Source organism: Lycium barbarum, chromosome 7 (assembly GCF_019175385.1).
Source record: "Lycium barbarum isolate Lr01 chromosome 7, ASM1917538v2, whole genome shotgun sequence".
Classification (NCBI taxonomy): domain Eukaryota; kingdom Viridiplantae; phylum Streptophyta; class Magnoliopsida; order Solanales; family Solanaceae; genus Lycium; species Lycium barbarum.
In genome coordinates, this window is record NC_083343.1 from 128,821,860 (window position 1) to 128,841,509 (window position 19,650).

At 34.5% G+C, this 19,650-nt stretch overlaps 1 protein-coding gene, 1 long non-coding RNA gene and 1 pseudogene across 2 annotated transcripts; 2 read left to right on the forward strand and 1 right to left on the reverse strand.

Annotated features, from left to right (window-relative positions):
• The first annotated feature begins 385 nt into the window (after nucleotides 1-385).
• LOC132604363 (polyadenylation and cleavage factor homolog 4-like) lies at nucleotides 386-8,206 on the forward strand (annotated as a pseudogene).
• A 17-nt stretch (nucleotides 8,207-8,223) lies between these two features.
• On the forward strand, nucleotides 8,224-9,000 carry LOC132604364 (uncharacterized). The gene is made up of 2 exons (XR_009568706.1): nucleotides 8,224-8,721; nucleotides 8,824-9,000. It is a non-coding gene; the product is annotated as an uncharacterized LOC132604364 (long non-coding RNA).
• Nucleotides 9,001-12,364: 3,364 nt separating this feature from the next.
• Nucleotides 12,365-13,457, reverse strand: LOC132604365 (putative phytosulfokines 6). Its single transcript, XM_060317847.1, has 3 exons — nucleotides 13,270-13,457; nucleotides 13,090-13,160; nucleotides 12,365-12,851 (listed from the first exon to the last, which is right to left on the reverse strand). Exons 1-3 carry the CDS (start codon nucleotides 13,364-13,366, stop codon nucleotides 12,741-12,743), a joined length of 279 nt encoding a protein of 92 aa, XP_060173830.1. The 5' UTR covers nucleotides 13,367-13,457; the 3' UTR covers nucleotides 12,365-12,740.
• Nucleotides 13,458-19,650: the final 6,193 nt, after the last annotated feature.

The following is a 19,650-nucleotide window of genomic DNA, read 5'->3' on the forward strand; positions in this document are numbered from 1 at the left end:
GAAGCAATTACCAAAGTTATGCCGGACCCGGCATACTTATGCCAAATCTGCCCATAAGGGATAAGTATATCGGGTCCGGCATAACTTTGATAATTCCTTAAGAAGTGTATACCAGTGGGAGCATAACGAAATTTAAACTCTGCCTTATGAATTTTTTTAAAATTTTTGACTGACTGGGGGTTCAAACCTGGAACCCATGAGTTTTAGCCGAAGGGCAAAATTTAAAGATTTTAAATATGAGGGGCAAAATTTAAAGACCACCCCAAAAGAAGGGCAATTCTGCGAACCAATGCTAAGGGCAGGCCTAGAATCGTGGCCCAAAATGATCTTTTCCTTAAAATTTTCTAAGTATCACGCGATAATATACATGATATACCACTGATATAGGGCAAAACCCATGAAGGGCATACCCTCTATACGCCTCAATATACACTATATACTCAGCTGATATCAACTTCCAAATACCACAATTAAACCACACAGAAAACTTCAAATCTACCCATCAAATACCACAAGTTCAAACTCAAGTATCTAGTTACCAGTTAAGACTAAACAAACAATCAAAAACTCTCATAATGGCCAGTTATCAACAAATTCAAGAGCAAAAGTGTCACAGAGTAATTCAACCATCACAGGAGGAAAAACCATGCAGTCTCAAGCAGGCAAGTCATTCATATGCCAAGTTCTAAACTGGTGTTAATGTAAGAAGATAGCATAGAGAGGAATCACCACCTAAACTAAAACCAGCATATTGCAAATTCAAACAAAAGTGAAACAGTACCAATTTGGCCTAAATATACTTTCAGTTTTCAAGGTTTTTAAAATCACACTTGAACAGGTTTTGAAAGTCAACAGAAGTCTCAAAGTAAAGGTGCCAACTTATTGTTGTTGAAAATCCATATGGAATTAGTAATAAGTAGCACTTTTTTTTTTTTTTTTTTGATTTGTTACCAATTTTGAATGTAACCCATGTTAAATAGTTGTAATTTAGTATTAGGGTCAGGTTTTTTTTTCTTTGATAAAGTGATGGATTGTCCTTGTTCTTGAGAATTACTTGGGATTAGTAATAAGTAGTTTTTGTTGTTTTGATTTGCATTTTAGCAAATTTGAATGTAAAATAGCTCAAATTTAGGGTTAGGGTTAGTGTTTTCTTGGTTGATACAGTGATGGAAATGGAGGGACCGTTCGATAGATCAAGATTGGAACCAGGACCTAAAAAACCAAGATTAATCGAAACTCGAATGGGCGAAGCTTCGTTCCTCAACGAGGGGCTGCAAATTCGAGGATTCGAGACATGGAAACCAATGATTCGATTCGTGGGACTTACCAACAACAACAGGTGCAGCATCAGGAGCTAGTGAGTCAGTATAAGACGGTGTTAGCTGATAATAACGAATTTGACTATTACCCGCAAGGATGGCTCAGTTGTTTGAGCATGGGGCTTTCATAATGGAGGTCTCAGGTTCGAAACCCCCTGCCTATGACAGTAGGGGATTTGCCTTCTGAGTCGAGTCGAGCTCGTCGCATGGGGCTTGCCTAGTGCGAGTTACCTCTCCTGTGTGGTTTGCGAGCTATTGCACAGGAGCTGGGTTTACCCTGTGCGCACTCGAAGGGTAGCGGCTGCTGGTTTCCATGTCATAAAAAAAAAATAACGGATTTGACTATTATTGCTGGTGAGAATTTGCAAGCTGCTGAGGCGATTGCTGCTACTATATGCAACAACATTATTGCCGGTTTTAAATGCCTACTGTGTTGTCAATGTTGTTGATTTCGTTTCAATTTAGTGTTTAATTACTACTTGATTGTTGTACAGAAGAGAAGTGTGATAAAGAAGGTAAAGTTAGATTTTTGATTCATTAGATTAGTTAAGCGCTTTACAGCTGAAAATAGAGTAAGATATTTCTTGGTTAGTAAGAAAGTTGGTGGATTTGGAAGAAATTTGGCCTCTTTATGAAATTACGTATATAGTTGTTTTGCTATGGTGATGGAGATGTCATGATTATAACTTTAAATGTTAGAATTGTCCATTGAAAGTTCTCCGAAAAGCGTTGTGATATTCCGGTTTTAAATTTACTATGTCAATGTTGTTGACTTTGTTCAATATTACGTACTTGATTGTACAGAAGAGATATCTGATAAAGGAGGTAAATTTAGTTTCTTGATTCATTAGATTAGTGCAGCTGGTATAATCTGAGTGTTATAGCTGAAAATAGAGTAAAGATTTTGCAAAAAGTTTCTTGGTTAGTGAGAAAGTTGGTGGATTTGGAAGAAATTTGGTCTCTTTATAAATTTATGTAGTTGGTTTGCTATTTTAATGGAGATGTCGTGATTATAACTTTAGCTGTTAGAATTGTCCATTGAAAGTTCTCCGAAAAGCATTGTGGAACACTTCCAATGTGCAGTCACAGTTTTTCCGCAGCATTAATGAGAATGATTATGTGAGCCATTTGGGAAACACTTGTCTATTCAATTTATAGCTTTTCTTCTGGATGTATCTCAAAAGCATCATATTGCTTCAATAAAGAAATGACTCGTGCAGTTGCTATTTTTGGCTGGTTAATGTCTGGCCAATACAGACTCATTTTACATTTCTTTTTAGGTTTCGGAACAGCTAACTCCAATTTTGCTATATTTTGAATGGCTAAGGGATGGTTTATTGCTAGGCAGTTTATTAACATGCACCTAACCTATACTTGTGGTGATTGAATTTGTCGGGCACACGTCTATGGCATAATTCAGATACTCAGGATCGTCGAAGTTCACTATTATCCATTTGTTGTCAGATGAAGGATGTATCCTGTTATCTTATTTTATTCTCTGCGAAAATATTCTAGTCTTCAAGACATGTAAAGTTCAAGACGTTCTGTTACACTGAATCTTGCTTCCACAGTTTTAGGATATACTGATCTTGAGCCTTTGCTTCTGGGATAATCAGACATCGAAGGTCTGGCTACCCCTAGATTATTCTTATCAAATAACTTATCCGTATTGTGCATTTTTAACTAGTGGATGCCTGTGATTCACTTAAACAAACTGCAAGTAATTCCAAAGTGATAGAGAAAGAATCACATACACAGTATGTTATGTGAATTGTGATATTCATATCGGAAACCATTTAACTTATTTATGTCCAAATGAAAATCTGAACCAAGTTGCAAATGCTTTTGTTTAAATGGATAAAGGAAAGACCTCTCTTCACCTCTCTTTGATAGTTTTTCGTCCTTATATCTGAGTGGTTTTGTTATTTGTACAATATATAATTTTGCTATGGTAAAGTGAAGGTTGTCAACGACATACTTGTTTTAGGATATCAGTTCATGCGATACAGGTATAATTGATGTTTACAACAACAACAACAACCCAGTGGAATCCCACAACGTGGGGTCTGGGGAGGGTAGAGTGTACGCAGACCTTACTCCCACCAAGGTAGGACGGCTGTTTCCGAAAGACCCTCGGCTTAATAAAAAACATAAAAAGAGGTCAGATAAGTATAATTGATGTTTATTTTGTCAAATAATTTGCTTGTATAGAGAGAAGGTGATGAATGAGTAGTGCAGTGCAAATAATTAACTGAACTGGTTTATTCTACATTTTGAAATTGTTTACTAGCTTTGCCAAAGATGATTCCGTGTTGATACTAAGATGATTCCGTGTTGATACTTCTACGACCCAGTTTAGTATTCAGTTTGTTTGCTGAATATTTAAGTAAGTATTCCGAAACTGCATTGCATGTGCTCTCATGGTTTGCAAAGATGTCAGATTTTATGGTGCATATAGTCTTTGCTTTGCTGCTTTGAGTAATGTTTCTATCTCGATTTTCTTCCCATTTAGATTTTTTTTTTTTTTTGGCTTTGTTCCAGTGGCATACAGTTTGCATCAAATAGTGTCTATGGCTCTTGCAAACACATTCTAATCTAGCCTGGAAATCATTCGCAGGTTCCTACTGAGCAAAAGCTTCCATCACTATATCGTTTGGACAGTATTGTGAAGAACATCGGGCCGGATCATATTAAGTATTTTGCCACCAGGCTACCTGAGGTCAAATTTGGATTTATATCTAGTTTGTTGTGATCATGATTCTTTGCATCCTTTGCATTTTCTCATGTGTTTCCTTTTCCTAGAGGAAAAAAGAAACTCTGTAACATACTTTGCTCAGCTGTTGTTACCATTGGCATCCTCTGGATTCATTTGGAAGAGATCTTCTCATTTTACTTAAAAAAACTCTATTAAAATTTTTTCTCTTTTTTCCTGTCCTGTGAATGTGACATCCATCTGGGTGGATGATGATGTGGAACACTGAAATCCTATCTTACCTTGAGTATTCAATTTTAGTTGGGTTTACGTTTTTAGTTGATGGAGCTAGCTGCATCATTGCAAGCTACTTCAAACTTGATTGTTATTGGTCTTTTTTCCATGTTAGGTTTTCTGCAAAGCTTATAGACAGGTTGAACCTTCTACTCATCCTGGGATGCGGCATCTTTTTGGAACTTGGAAAGGAGTATTCCCCCCTCAACAACTCCAATTAATTGAGAGGGAGCTAGGATTTACAACTGGTGTCAATGGCTCTTCATCAAGGACATCCAGGCCTGATCCACAGGCTCAAAGACCCGGACATAGCATTCATGTAAATCCCAAATATCTGGAGGCACGGCAACGCCAACAGCAGTCAACCAGGGTAAGTGAGTAGCCATTTTGGTGCTCTCTTTTGAATCTATTTTCTTGTGCACCTTATATGGTGCTGCTACTAAGTCACATTTCCCATTTTTTCATCATCTCAAATGCAGAGTTTATCCCAGTTCTTTCTCAGCTATTAAAGTTTTTTCTAGCTGGAAAATTAAAGCATTATTGCTCTCTTAATACAAACACATATAGTACTGCCCTTTGTTTTAAGCTTAGCCGGGGTTCGGGGATACTGCACATCTGGAATGGTCTCACTATTGGAGACTTCTCAGTAATGGGTGAATCTTCAATGTAATGGTTTATGACACAACCCGCCACGTCGTCTTATTCTCAGGGGTTAGTGTTTGTGCCTTGGCCTTTTTTTTTTTTTTTGTGGTGATGTTCTTGGTCCTCCTCTTGAGCTGGCGTGAACTAATTCATCTAAAATCATTCTTCAGAGAAGGGATACTCGAATTTTTTTCTTGGGTCAATTGTGTGGAAATATTTTGTCGATGGGTGATGGTGGGACTTGAACCTAGACCTTTATTGAATTATGTGATAGAGAAGGAACACTTATCTTTAGTCATTGTCAATCACATCTTTCCTGCAAATGCTCTTATCTTTATCAATGTTCTTTGTTGTGATGAAGGCAAAAGGAGCAGTTAGTGACATCAGCAGAACTCATAATGTAAATGAGGACGTAGAGCGACCAGAGAGAACGACCAGTATTAGTTCTGGAAGATCATGGATTGATCCCTCCACTAAGGTAGTAGTATGCGATATGTTTTTAACTATTATACATATGCAGTTATGCATGCTTGAATTTTTATCACGTTAAGGAATCTAAGCCATTTAATATTTCAATCTTGCAGCGTGCTCAGAAAGAAAAGTTGAATGAGCATGCTCCTGAGAAAACTATCAGTGCAGCATATGGAGATTCGGATTACGGTTCTGATCTGTCGAGACGTTCTGCCTTTGGAGTAGGAAGAGGAGGTGAAAGACTTAAAGAACAGGGGTTTGATAAACCTTGGTATGATTCTGGGACTGGTAAAATATTGAGCCAAAGAAGCGGTTGGACATTAAGCATGGTTTCCAAAGTATATCCCAGAAATCTGCAACCTCTGATGGACATCCACAACTGATACAGTCCTTACCAAATAGAACCAGTACTTTAACGGATAGGAACTGGAAGAATTCTGAGGAAGAGGAGTACATGTGGGATGATGTAACTAGTGTAGCCAAAGGGCATCTGAGGATTCAGACAAATCTGTCAGAGAAAATGCTCAACCAATATTTATTCAAAGTATTCATACTGGATTTTCATTTCTGAAAGAATTTCCTTGCGTTTTGCCCACCGTAGTTCTAGCTCTGGACAGATGATCCACCTTAGTATTAAAAGGCTGTAATAATCTTCTTGAAGTTAATAATGTGTAACCCATTAGCTATCGTCCATTAGCTTTCATCCAATCTGTTTCTTTATGATAAGTTTAGAAAGAATAGGTCACTAATATGCTTAAACTAGTTGAAGACAATTCTTTGTTAAATTGATGATTTGCCAATGCTTTTGGCTCTTGTTGATTGAGCTAGTTCTTTATTTTCCTGTGGAAGCTACTTTTCGGTTGTTTTTGTGGATGTAAAGTGTCCCTATCCTGTTTTTAACAGACTAACCTTGTTAGTTTCCTGAATCTGCAGGACTTACAAAATCAAGTGAGGAGACCACAAAGCATAAGGGAGGTCGGGTTAAGGGCTGATAGTGAAGCCTCAGCTGATTCTCTTTCTGCTGAAGAGAGGCCAAGGTTCTTTTGGGAATCAAATGTCAGCAGTATGGTCTAGGGAATCACATGCTTTAGATGGAGCTAGGTGTTCAGCTTCTGTTCTAGGTGCTACAGTTCATCCAGAAGGCTATCAGACTTCTTTCAGTGGGCTGTCAAAAGCTTCAAATCCAATAGGTAGGGCACCTTACAAGTTACAGACAGGTTCTGTCCCTGTTGGAACGCCAAATTTTGTGCCAATGAATGAAACTCTGGAATCCAGGGGATCCATAGTGCAACAGAGAGAGACTTTCAGAGCTGCCTCTCCCTCTGCTTAGTCACCAATGCATCAGCTTCCTCCATCGCCATCACTCATTGCAAGCAACACCAATCAAATAATGAACAGTCTCGGTGAGCAGTACCAGACGCAGACCACTTCTCGTTCTGATCCAAGAATATCCCAATTCCCAAGGAGGACAAATCTAGATCCTCGTAACCAGTTTGCCCAGGAATCTCTGGCAATGCCATCTCGGAATACTGTTTCATTTAATTCACAATGACAACAGCCTCCAAGTTTGCGGAATTCGTCTGCTTTGGCCTCTTCTCGTCAGTTGAGACATAATGTTCAGCGGGAAAGCCTGGAATCTGAATATTCTGGTCAAACCAAGAATTCAACAGTTCCTCAGATTTCAGGTTTTCCTGATCCCTCTAGCACTAGCAGTTTGTTGGCTGCTGTTTTGAATAGTGGAGTTATTGGTAGTAAATCAAGTTCAGATACTACACTGGGTTCTCTTGATAAGGGTGCTCTAGCCAGTGCACAGCCTCCTCCTGCCCAATTTTCCCCATCTGGGCCCAGGATCCCGCCAGCCTTGGTCTCTAGTCTATCTTTGGACAGAAATGCTTCAAACCCTCCAAGTTATTCCCAGAAAATGTAGAACAGCCACCATTGCCACCTGGGCCACCTCCAACTCTTGTAAGGACTGCATCATTGCAGCCTCTGAACGAACCAAGTACTGCTGCTAATCCTTTATCAAGTATTTTGAGTACATGAGTGGCGAAGGGGTTAATATCTGCAGCAAAGAAGGAGTCCCCTACTTATACTCCTTCAGTTACTCCTCCTCAAACACAGGACCTTATTCTATCTGCGAGCACCATTTCAACTCCTGCTTTATCTGCTCCAACATCCTCATCCGTTCCTTCATCAGCTCCCAAGGATAAGCTTTCTCTCTCAAAACCTTCTGCTAAAACTCCTGAGGCCATACTTCAGTCCGCGAAAGAAGAGGCAAAAAGTCTGTTGGACTTGCATTTAAGCCAGATGTGATTCGGAAGTCCCATCCTGCTGTGATCAGTGAACTTCTTGATGACGTTCCACATCAGTGTGGCATATGCGGTTTTGGACTTAAACTACAAGAGAAACTTGATAGACACTTGGAGTGGCATGCATCGAGAAATCCAGACGTCGAACTGTTGAATAATTCAAGAATGTGGTATTTGAATTCTGGGGAATGGGCTGCTAGATTTGGTGGCCTCCTTTGTGGTGATAAATCCAAAGGGACAGCTGGAGGTTCTAGTGAAACATCAGAATGTACTGAGGCCATGGTTCCTGCAGATGAAAGTCAATGTGTGTGCGCTTTGGGTGGTGAGCTTTTTGAAGATTTTTACAGTGAAGAAAGTGACGAATGGATGTTCAAAGATGCCGTTTACATGAGTATTCCAAGTGAAAGTGGTAGTCAGGGTCCGATAGTCCACAGAATTGTATTTCAGAGAGTTCTTGTCAAGAGTTGGGGCTTGCCTAGGATATAAATTGGTAAGTGATATGACGTTAAACTTGATTTTAGATGTTTTAATTACTTCACTAGATACTAATGATTGAAGAAAGTTTTTCATGTGCCCATGCTGGTGCTACTGTTAAATGGGTGTCATCTGTTTTTCATAGATAAGAATCTGCCATAGCTTCTTATTGAAAAACAAATATGTGGTATGTTTCATTTAAATTATTCCCCAAAATCTGCGTTTACCTGAATTTGATTCTTCAAGTGTCTGAAAACTGGATACGAGTTACTTTGCTTCTTCTTTTTTCTTCCCATTTCCTTTTTGGCACCTCTTGTTAAAATATGGATTCAATTGTTTGACAGTGCGTTGCACCTGAGAATTAAATGGTTTTCGTGAGAGAGAGCACTTTCTAAAGTTTTTGAAGTGCTTTTTGGAGGAAGCTTAGGTTTTGAAATGAGATCTAGAGATGCATTTTCTTTTTGATCTTCCTTGGGACTTGCTTCCTTGCTCGAATATTTCAGTCTTGCCATCCTTGATGGTTTGTACATTGGTATTTATACATTCCTTTCAGTTCCTTTATTTCATTAATAGCCACTACTGACTTGCATTGTATCCTATTGTCCATGGTTTCATTTGTCAGGTGTTGGATGCTTGACGTTTGTTCTGTTAAATCGAAGATAACCAGGTTCATTTTGAATTACTTGTAATGGTTGGTTATACATCTTCTTGTTAAGCCTCTTCTATGCTTTCGTTTGAAATGAATGATGAAATGAAAATTCTAGATGCTAGAACAGTTTGCGCATCACATATTCCATAATATTGGTTCACATTTTCTGTTCTCGTACATTGTCCTCAGTGACAATTTCAGCTTCTGTTACTGATGCTAATGATCAAAAATCATCCAGCTGCATATTTGTACAAGATCCAATTCAAACTTGCCAAAGCAAGCTACTGATTGTGTGTGCATCAATTTGTTATCGTGAGGCTTTGATTATGTTTTGGCTAAAAAGCATTAGAAGTTGTTACAGATTATCTAGCCTCAGTTGCTTTGTCCCTTTTCAGTTCTCGGACACTTGGCTATTATAGCAACCATATTGTTGGTCTTATACGACGGATATTTCCAGATTTTGATAGTTCTTGGTTTATTGGGATGTAATTTTATTGTCTATACGTTTCTTGCAAGTCCTTAGTTTTTCCATCTAGTAGAAAGTACGTCGTTCTTAAAGCTGTGGACCGGCCTTTCACGTTTGTTGCTGCTCAATCTGATGAGGATCTTTACAGACACCCAACTTATGTGGGATTGTTCATTGTGAACTTTTCTGTGTTTAACACTAATCCTCATTTTACGTTCTCATACTGCATATTGAATGTTGCAAATTTGGTGAGGCTTTTTAGGGAGTGTTCTCCATGACCGGGCATAGGGATGCTAATATGCTTGCTGTAGCAGTTTTTTCTTCTTTCCCATCAGATGTTCTCTAGTCATTTTGCTATTATTTGCCGAGAATACGAGTGATCACAAGGTCTTTTGAATTGAAATGTTTGCTTTTATTCTTTAGTGTTCGAGTATTTCCAGTTGAAGATGGTAATATCGAGTGTATTTGGTACTGTAACGTAATCGCGAACAATTCAAATGCAAACTCCATTCAAGTGCAAGTTATTGGATTAGAACGTTTCCTGCTTGGAGACTTGAGAACCAAAACATTTCATTGGCAAGAAGTTGCAAACATCAGCCTGAAAATAAAAAGGATCAAACTCACGTTGCACAATTTTCCAGATGAACTTTTGTGTTTTGCTACCATTTTTATAGATTTATTAATAATTATTACGTAACTCAGTGCGTATTATCCACTTGAGCATTTCTCCAATGAGCAAAGCTCTTGGGTACTACACAAAAAATGACATTTCTAGAGTGAACATTTAATTTGTTTTTTATCCTTTCAACTGCTCAAATACTCGAAATGTTGACATCCTCCACAGGGTAAACTAGTTACGCAATACTCGAAGCGTTGACGTTAACCCTAAATAAATCATCGCTTCACAGGTTCCCTCGACTAATTATACTGTAGAAGCCAACGAATTCATCCAACATTGTTCCGATGATTGTAGTACCAAGTATTTCGTAGTGAGCTCTAATATGATTTGATTTATAAGTATCTATCTCTTATAAATATGAGTAAACCCAAACCATTTTAGAGTCAGTATTACGGCATGTTTAAGAGCACGTTTCAAAAGTTTTGTGACTACACAAATATTATGGTATAGCTAAAATAACAAATTCTTTTCTGCCAAATTGTAGGACTTTTCTATAATAGTCATTCTCTATAATAACATTTTATCATAACGATGCAGTTGTTTTCGAATCAAATTTAATCTTATGTTATATTATATAGTTTTTATACAACATATTGTTATAGCAGTCAAAAACATCTGAACAAACGCCGTCGTCATAGAAAGATGGGTATAAAAATCTGCAAATAATGTGTGGAATTGATAGGAAAAACATACTATTCAATAAGCATCATCAATCATACAGCTGTTTAAAAGACAAGACACTAATATCAGTGGCTACACACATATACTGAATCACTTTGGTTAGTACATTTGGACTTAAAAAGTAAGAAAAAGAGACAAAGTACAATAATTGAAGAAGGAGTCTGCTAAATGTCAACTGTGGGTCTACCACTTTTCTCTTAATTGGAATTTGGAATTGACTCTTTTCTCATGCTCCTGTCCCCTTGTGAAGATTTCTTGCTTTTCTTTCAAAAAGAGAAATCTAATCAACCCTAAAGCTGGCCTTGGGAATTGAGCCTTGTTGTTAAAATATTCTTGTTATAATTGTGGTGTCCCACATGATTAATTTTACGAGACATCTGCAACTCTTCATTAACGCTATACATAAAACCTTTAGTGGTCGTTTGGAGCATGGCAAAAATTATTTCGTGATTATAATTCCGGGACTAATTTATTTCATATTTTGGACTATTTTATATCATTTAGGAGATGATATAAAATAGTCCCAGAATAAGTAGATATGCTGGGATATCCCAGCTTATATCATCGGATGCATTTTATACTTTATTTAGTATAAAATATAAATTTATTCCAGAATAAATTTATACCTTCTATCAAACATGATATAAAAAATTAATGCTGGGATATCCAACTTATACCATGCACCAAACTACCCCTTAATAGTTGAGCAGAATAGTTAAAATATCAAGGTCTCTCTATATTTCAGTACACAACTTTTAAGTCGAATTTGAGATTTATTTTAGTGTTACTATTATTCTTGTTTATATAGAGTTGGAAGTTTAATTTTATCTGTTCTTTGTTCAAGGGGGTGATATGCGCTAAATGCTATTTCATCCGTTTTAATTTGTATGATGCCAGTTTGATCAGACACAAATATTAAATTGATAAAAAAATATTTAAAATTTATAGTCTTAGATATGTCATGAAATTTATGTGATTATAAAAACACATTATAAAGATAAAAAAATTAAATATAATTATTTTCAGATATAGAAGAATGATTCTTTTTGAGATGAACTGTCATATAAAATGAAATACAGAGAGTAAAATTTACTGATTGACCTAAGAAATATATTGTCAAAGTAACCTAAAAGGAAGAAAATACTCCCTCCGATCAAAAAGAGCATCTACTTGCCTTTTTTTCTTGGGTAAAAAAAAATGTTCACTTATCAAATTAAAAAAAAATTAACTTTATTTTTTTCAAATTCGCCCCGATTAAATGTTGTGTGATCAAATCCCAATATCTATTTAATTATGAGTGATTTAATCAAATTATTTATTTTTTCTTAAAAATTAATATTTTTTTAAGGGATATGCAAGTGATTAAATGAATACTTTTTTGGGGAGAATAATTGATACTAATAAAAATAGACTCCAAATTATCTGTGATGTTCATGTACTATCTTATTCTGACGCCAGAAGCTAATTATTAGTTCTCCAAAAGTTGAAACCATTATATATCTTGAATAAAATAACTAAGACGACAAATATATCCGAAATACAATTTCCAACGGTGTAATTTAAAGGTACATTTAATTTATCATTAAAAAGGGGGTTATAAGCAAAGTACTGCTCCTAGGGAGTATAATTAACTGAGAAATTTAATAAGCTCTAGGTTGTGTACTAATAAATAGCAAGACGTTCAAGAGTAATTAAACTGTTGACTATCTTTATAGCTCACAAAAGCATAGTACTGCAATCTTATGATACATACGTTGCGGGAGCAGAGCTAGCCCTTTGGTCGTGGATTCAGTCGAACTCAGTAACTTTTATTTGAACCATATATTTATATTAAATTTTTTATCAAATATGTACAAATTATTAATTTAAAACCTAATAATTTTAAAGAATTAGAACCCCAAATCCACAAGTTTCAAGTGCCGGCTCCGCCTCAGCATCCACCGGAATACTCCAGTTTAACAATTAAAGTTCTTTTAGTAGTACTAATTAATCTTCCTGAAGAACAAGAAGAAAAAAAAAACAAGCTTATTAATTCTTCTGTTTGTAGAATTACAAATTACTCCTTCAAGGCTTTGGCTTGTTTTGAGTATAAATATAATCCAAATGAGCCTCTGCAGTCATTCTTCTCTTGAAACAAACTTCATCTTTTTCTTTACATTCTTCTATTCCCATGAGCTGTTCCAAAATATATCAAAAATATAAGAATAAGAAAATTAAAAAAGAAGAAGAGCAATATAAACTAGAATTCATGTGAACTTAAAGCTTCATACACAATAGTAATAATTATGTCTCAATTCCAAGCAAGTTGGAATCGCAATATATGAAGAAATAGAACCAGAATTTATAAGAAGGAAATTGGATTGACTATACTTAAAGGAAAGAAAGAAAGAAAGAAAGAAAGAAAAGAACTTACATCATTGAAGTTTTCTACTTGTGATGAGGAAATTGGATTGACTATACCATTAGATTCAATCTTCTTATTCTCTGTGAAAAATAAATTAATTTTTAGTAATGAAACAGAACAATTTTATCTTTGGAAACTCTATAGAAATTAAAGGACAACAAAGAGGAAAAAAAGAAGTACAATCAATACCTTGAAGATTAGTTGTAGGCATAAGACGTGCTGAAGTTGTGTAGGAAATTAGTAAAACCATAAGAGAAAGAAGAAATATAATATTTTTTTGCTCCATTTTGCCTTTGTGTTAATTGGTTTTTCTTTTTATTGCGTCTCTGTGTGAGTGGAGAGAAAGGTAAAGAGAGCTGAGGGATAGAAGAATGAGGCAGTTAGGAGTTGTACTTATAGCAAGAAATTTGGAGAGAATGCCAGCAAATTAATTGTTAGTCAAGAGCCAAAATTCACAATTTTTTTTTTTAATTATTCGGTATTGGAAGTTTAAAAACCTTACAAATTAGAATTTGCGTCGGGTAGGCTCAAGTTCGGGGTGTAGGCGGGCATGCAAAAGATTCACTGAATATGTATAAATATCAAATTCAATATTTAATTACTAACAATTGAAGTCGTTATCCTAAATTTAAGAACCCATAAATTTAAATCTTAGGTTGTTTCTAGGTGGATCCTATCACAATCCTGCTATCTATAAGTGTTCAAAGCAGTAATTTACTGAAACCAATAATTTTGCCAGTAATTTACAAAATCAGCAACTTTCCAGTAATTTTCTAAAACAAGTTTCTGTTTTGTAAAAACCAAAAACGTTAAAGACAGAAATTAGATAAAACAGAAAATTTCCGAGCCCACAAATTTCTTGAGTTTTCTTAAGAAATCTAATCCCCTCACAGTTGCCAAGATTAATGGATTAATTTCTCCCAACATAAAACGGAAAACTATTCTGCAATAACGGCAATGCAAATTGTAGAACTTTGGCGAACTGAAAGAGCGGCAACAAATCACACTGGACACTTACGTTTTTTGCTTTGGAAAAATATGCAACGCAAATTTTCAGTGGTCGAACACTAAGGCAAAGCCTTAGAATTTATAGCCATACGTTTTGTTCCGAACAGGTGTAGAAGTGTTTGTTCGTTAAAGTGTTGTGTCTGTTCATTGGTTATTACCGTGGGAATAAAAATAACAATTCCGTGAATTCTATCTAATTAAAATTCCATGAAAAAATTATTAAGGGAAAATAAATAATAGAATTTTAGAAATAAATTTGGTCGAAAAAAATTATCATCAATTAGATCATTTCACCAAATCCAAATCCAAAGCCGAGCGACGCCAACGTTGCAAGGGAGTCCCTCTTCTCAACTCTTTAAGAGCTAGAAGAGGTGATTCTATATATAATCACACAAAAAATATTTTCCCCCGCCCATGAGGGACAAAGTGCCTTTGCAAAATGAAACTTATTTGAATTTCATTTTCCTCCATTTTATTTTCCCTATCATTTTCAATTCACACTATATTCATCTTTAAAGCCCATGATCTTTAAAGCCTAACTAATCTAAACCCACGACACATGTTGTTCGCTTTGACCAAACAAGTTTCTTGGATTTGTCACTCAGCCAACCGTGTGTTCTGTGCATGTGAGTTTGTGTTATGCTTTATAAACCTCTTCATTTTTCTTTCTCGTTCTGATGTGAGATTAGTCTAAGGCGTACTATATACCCCTTTTTCATAAGCTTGCCAGTGTAGAAGCGATCTGTGTTTCCTTTTCTTTGATCCGCTCTTATGTATTGACCTGATGTCATAACCTAAGACATTTTTCATTAAAAAAGAATTAATTGTTATATTTTAAATTCAAGACTTCTGATTACGAATAAAGTATTTCAAACCATCCCGCCGCACGTGGTGAGATATATGAAAGAAAGGAAAGGAAAAGAAAATAACTTAAAACCACTCATGTTACTTATTGTTATCAGTTGCCATCTGTATTACTTCAACTTGGATACGGGATACGTATTTCGTCCTGAATCTATACATGTCAATATCTACCACGTGTATGTACACCTTTTGGTATATCTCGTAGAGTTTTATGAAATAATCCCAGTCCATAATAAGTAATTTTATAACTTTTTAAATTCGATTTAAAATAAGAGACTTTGTTAAAAACATAAGGGAGTATTAATTTTCTTCTTTCAGAATGTATTGTCCTTGTCTAACAAATGATTTACTATGAACAAATTTTCAAAAGTCTTTTTATATATACTTCCTCCGGATAAAACAGATTGTCCACTTAGCCATTTGCACCCCCCTTGAGAAAATACTAATTTCTAGAAAGAAAAAGAAAAGGTAATTTGATTGAGCTGTCCCTAATTAAATATGTATTGAGATTTGATCACATAGCCTAACAAATTTGATTGAGTTGTTCCTAATTAAATAGGTATTAAGATAGAGGCAAATCTGAAAAAATAAGGTAAATTCTTTCTTAATTTAATAAGTGGACACTCTTTTGACCCCCCAAAAAAGGTAAGTGGACACTCTTTTTTATCCGGAGGTAGTACTATATTCCTGTGAGTAAATTAGGATAATGTAATTAAATAACTCTTTTACTTAATACTCCCTCCGGTACAAAATAAGTGTCCACTTTACTTTTTTCACACCTTTTAAAAAAACACTAACTCTTACAAAAAAAAAAAGTATGTATTTTGACTAAACTATGCTTAATTTATTGTCTTTGAGTAAATAAGGGCAAATCTGGAAAAGTAAGTTAATTTCTTCTTGATTTTGTAAGTGAACACTTAGTTTAAACCAAAATAAAAAAAGACTAAGTGAATATTTATTTTGAACTGGATGGGGTATTATTAAGTAATTTTGTAATTAGTGTGCCAAAATTTTAAAAATCGCTTACCGTGGACCAGAAATAATATAACCATTCAGACTTGTTTAGGACAGTTTTTAAGAAAAATAAATGTAACCTTCCTCAACCAATATTGTAGTATACGTACTCTGATATTAAAAGTTTTCTTCTATTCCAAAAGTCCATTTAAAAAGAAATGTTCCAACCAAACCTTTTTTTTTTTTTTATTGTTCCAACCAAACACATGAAGAAAATTTGCAAAATTTTATAAGGCCAAACAAACCGCACTGTCATTCTTGTTTGATAGTAATAAGAGAATCATGTGAACACTTGCAGGGGCCATAGTAACAGCAATTATGGGTTTCATTTTTACAAACAAACAAAATTTATTGGGTCTTTCTGCAACAAAAATGAAACACCACAAGTAGTAAAAGTAATTACAAAATAATGGTCAAATTTTCACTGTGGTAATTACAGAAAGAGTCAACTAGTCAAAGCTTTGGACTAAAGGCCACGGCCTGCAAACAGTTGTTTTCAACAAAACCAACTCATCCCGCTACATGCGAATTCAAGATTTTGAGTTTATAATATTTGAACTTATAACAAAATTTAAAGTTTGTCTCAAGTCGTATGTAATATTGTAGCTCCATCCTCGCACTCAATGACAGATGCAATGTGTGTTCGAACTCAGGATTATTGACATCATAAATTTAGTGTAAAAATTAGTTAAAGTTGTATTAAATAATAGGTATGAATTCATAATTTATAAAAATAATGGATTCAATATTAAAAAATTTAAAGATTAAAATTTTAAAATTTAAATTTTAGATCCGCCTCCATGATGATAGTACTTACTCTTTTGAATATGACTATATTCAGTTCCCTTATCATTTAGTATCTTTTACTTTATGTATTGATTTTTTTAATTTTCCACATTCAGATTGAGTCTTGCTGGTTCCAAGGTCATCGTAATGGTCGAATGATCATAGTTCAAAACACACAATGTCACGTGTCTTCGAATTTGCCCAGTCCTTGTTTTCACATTAACTACACAAGAATAAAATATATATAGTGTAACTTACACTCCTTTCTCTTATTACACTCCTTTCTCTTAGTTAAAACCATCATATATATATATATATAGATTTACTGAGTTTGTTTAACTCCAACTTCCCCTTTGGTTTTTATGGTTTGTCTCTTTGTTTTGGTTTTTATTACTTAACTCATCTTGAGAAGTATAGACTATATCCAAATCATATAAAAATATTTGGGAGGTATGCTTGCTGACTTTCTAACCACCAGCATGCCAGAATATTAAATATCTAAGTGATAAAATATGAACGCAAATGAGAATGCTATTAAATAAGTTCATGAACCAAGTAATACATGAAATAAAACTAGGAGTTTAGATTCTATGCATTAAAAGTATAAAGTATTTATACAATATCTCTTTATTATTATAAAATATTTACAAGTAATTTTTATGATTAGTGTCATTTAGTAACATGATAAAAAAGTAACAAACATGTTAAAAAATTCAGCGGTGGGAAAAACAGTAGGTGATCTTTTTATTTGTCAAGCCACGGTGAACAGTAGTTACCCTATAGCAGTGTCAGTCGAAGGTAGCCGATACTCCATCGATTAGTTAAAGTGCACGAAAACTGACGCTGACACCACAGTTATAAAAGAAACGGTAACAAGCATATTATGAAAAATAAATTACATTAATAGGTGTAATATAAGAATCTTTATACTAATGTATTTAACACTTAAATCAAATAGGGAATTGAGAGTTTGAGAGTACACTAGTGTCAGTACCTCTATATTAGTATAATTGAACACTTAAGTGGCTAAAATGGGTGCTATCTGTGTCATTTCCACTCTGTATGAAAGTACACTAGTAATAGTTCCGTCTGCAAAACACTATTAAGTTAAAAGTTGAACATGTTAATTAGCCTGCAGCTAATGGCATATACAATGTCATCCATTTTCATCAATATTGTAAAGACCTTTAGAAGGATATAATGATAAATTACCCCAAGATATTTGTGTGTAATGAGTGTGTGCATGTCTAAATATACAAATTAATCCTAGTAGAAACAAATAAAAATACGACTAAGTGATTTCTTTCCAATTCGAAGGAAATTGATCCTTGGGAATCCGTTCCTAAGGCTCCAATCTATCCTTAATCAGAGGTTTCATATTCGAATCTCGGGAGCAGAAAAGTTCCGATAACGACCATTTTCCCTTAATGGGCCCTATACAATGCATATTTGAATTAGTTGAGTCAATAAATTTTGGATATCAGATAGTTAAATCCAAAAAATATAAAAAGTAATTTGATCTTCGATAATGGAGAACCATACTAAACTCAAAAGTGGTTCAGTAGCTTTAGGGTGTCGTGTGGAGTCCGGTGCCAAAATGGCACCTTTTTGGACCTTGAAGACAAAAATGGTATGTCTTCTTTTTTATATACCAAAAGGGGCATTTCGTTGGTTATCCAACGACAACGAAATGCTAACCCCATTTAACATTTTCCGTCAAATGTAAAAAAAAAAAAAACAAATTGCATTTCGCCAGGTATGTAACGAAATGCAATTTTTTTTTTTTTAACATTTGACACCAAAATGTTAGCTGGTGTCAAATGTACAAAAAAAAATAAAAAAAATTGCATTTCGTTACATACCTGGCGAAATGCAATTTTTTTTTTTTTGTATTTCGCTAGGTTACTTGCGAAATGTAATTAATTTTTTTCCTTTTTTTTTTAAATCCACTTTTTCGTGTTTTTTTTTAAGTTTCCTAAAATAAAATTATGAAAATATAAATTTTTATAGGACACAAAAAAAATCAATTTTCCTGATTTGTTGTTTCAGATATTTTAATTAATTAAAAAAAATCCAATTTTTTATTTCTTTTCAAATAGCAGGTTTAAAAAATGAGATTCATTTTTCTGATTCTAAAAAAACCATTTTCCAGATTTAAAAAAAAAATTGCCAATAATAAAATCCTGTAATTTACATATTTTTTTTAGGTTTCATAATTTTATTTTAGGAAACTTTAAAAAAAAACACGAAAAAGTGGATTTTAAAAAAAAAGGAAAAAATTAATTACATTTCGCAAGTAACCTAGCGAAATACAAAAAAAAAAAAAATTGCATTTCGCCAGGTATGTAACGAAATGCATTTTTTTTTTGTACATTTGACACCGGCTAACATTTTGGTGTCAAATGTTAAAAAAAAAAAATTGCATTTCGTTACATACCTGGCGAAATGCAATTTTTTTTTTTTACATTTGACGGAAAATGTAAAAATGGGGTTAACATTTCGTTGGATAACCAACGAAATGCCCCTTTTGGTATAAAAAAAAGAAGACATACCATTTTTGTCTTCAAGGTCCAAAAATGTGTCATTTTGGCGCCGGACTCTATCGTGTGTCACATGTAAGAACCTTGAATGGCAATTTGCCAAACTTAAAAGTTGCAAGATGTAATAAAGTTCATTTTATCCTTGTGTACAGAAAACAATAGAATCATGCATCAATTCAAAATAAGTCAAAGTCGACGTGAGATATGGACACACCATCTCGACTTTCTTTCATTTTATCCTCAATTGAGCGCTACTTGCACCTTTTGACGAATAAAAGAATAACTTGTGTCTTATATTCGCCTAGTGTCATTTTGACGATGTTCTTGTGTACAACTAGACCTCTCTATAACAATGATC

Bases quoted from the DNA above. Each gene is read 5' to 3' on its own strand.
- LOC132604365 (XM_060317847.1), bottom strand. From the start codon at position 13,366: ATGGAGCAAAAAAATATTATATTTCTTCTTTCTCTTATGGTTTTACTA. The intron at 13,161-13,269 runs GTATTGATTGTA...TATTTTTCACAG, and splicing joins GCCTACAACTAATCTTCAAG to AGAATAAGAAGATTGAATCT. The intron at 12,852-13,089 runs GTAAGTTCTTTT...ATTTTGGAACAG, and splicing joins AAGTAGAAAACTTCAATGAT to CTCATGGGAATAGAAGAATG.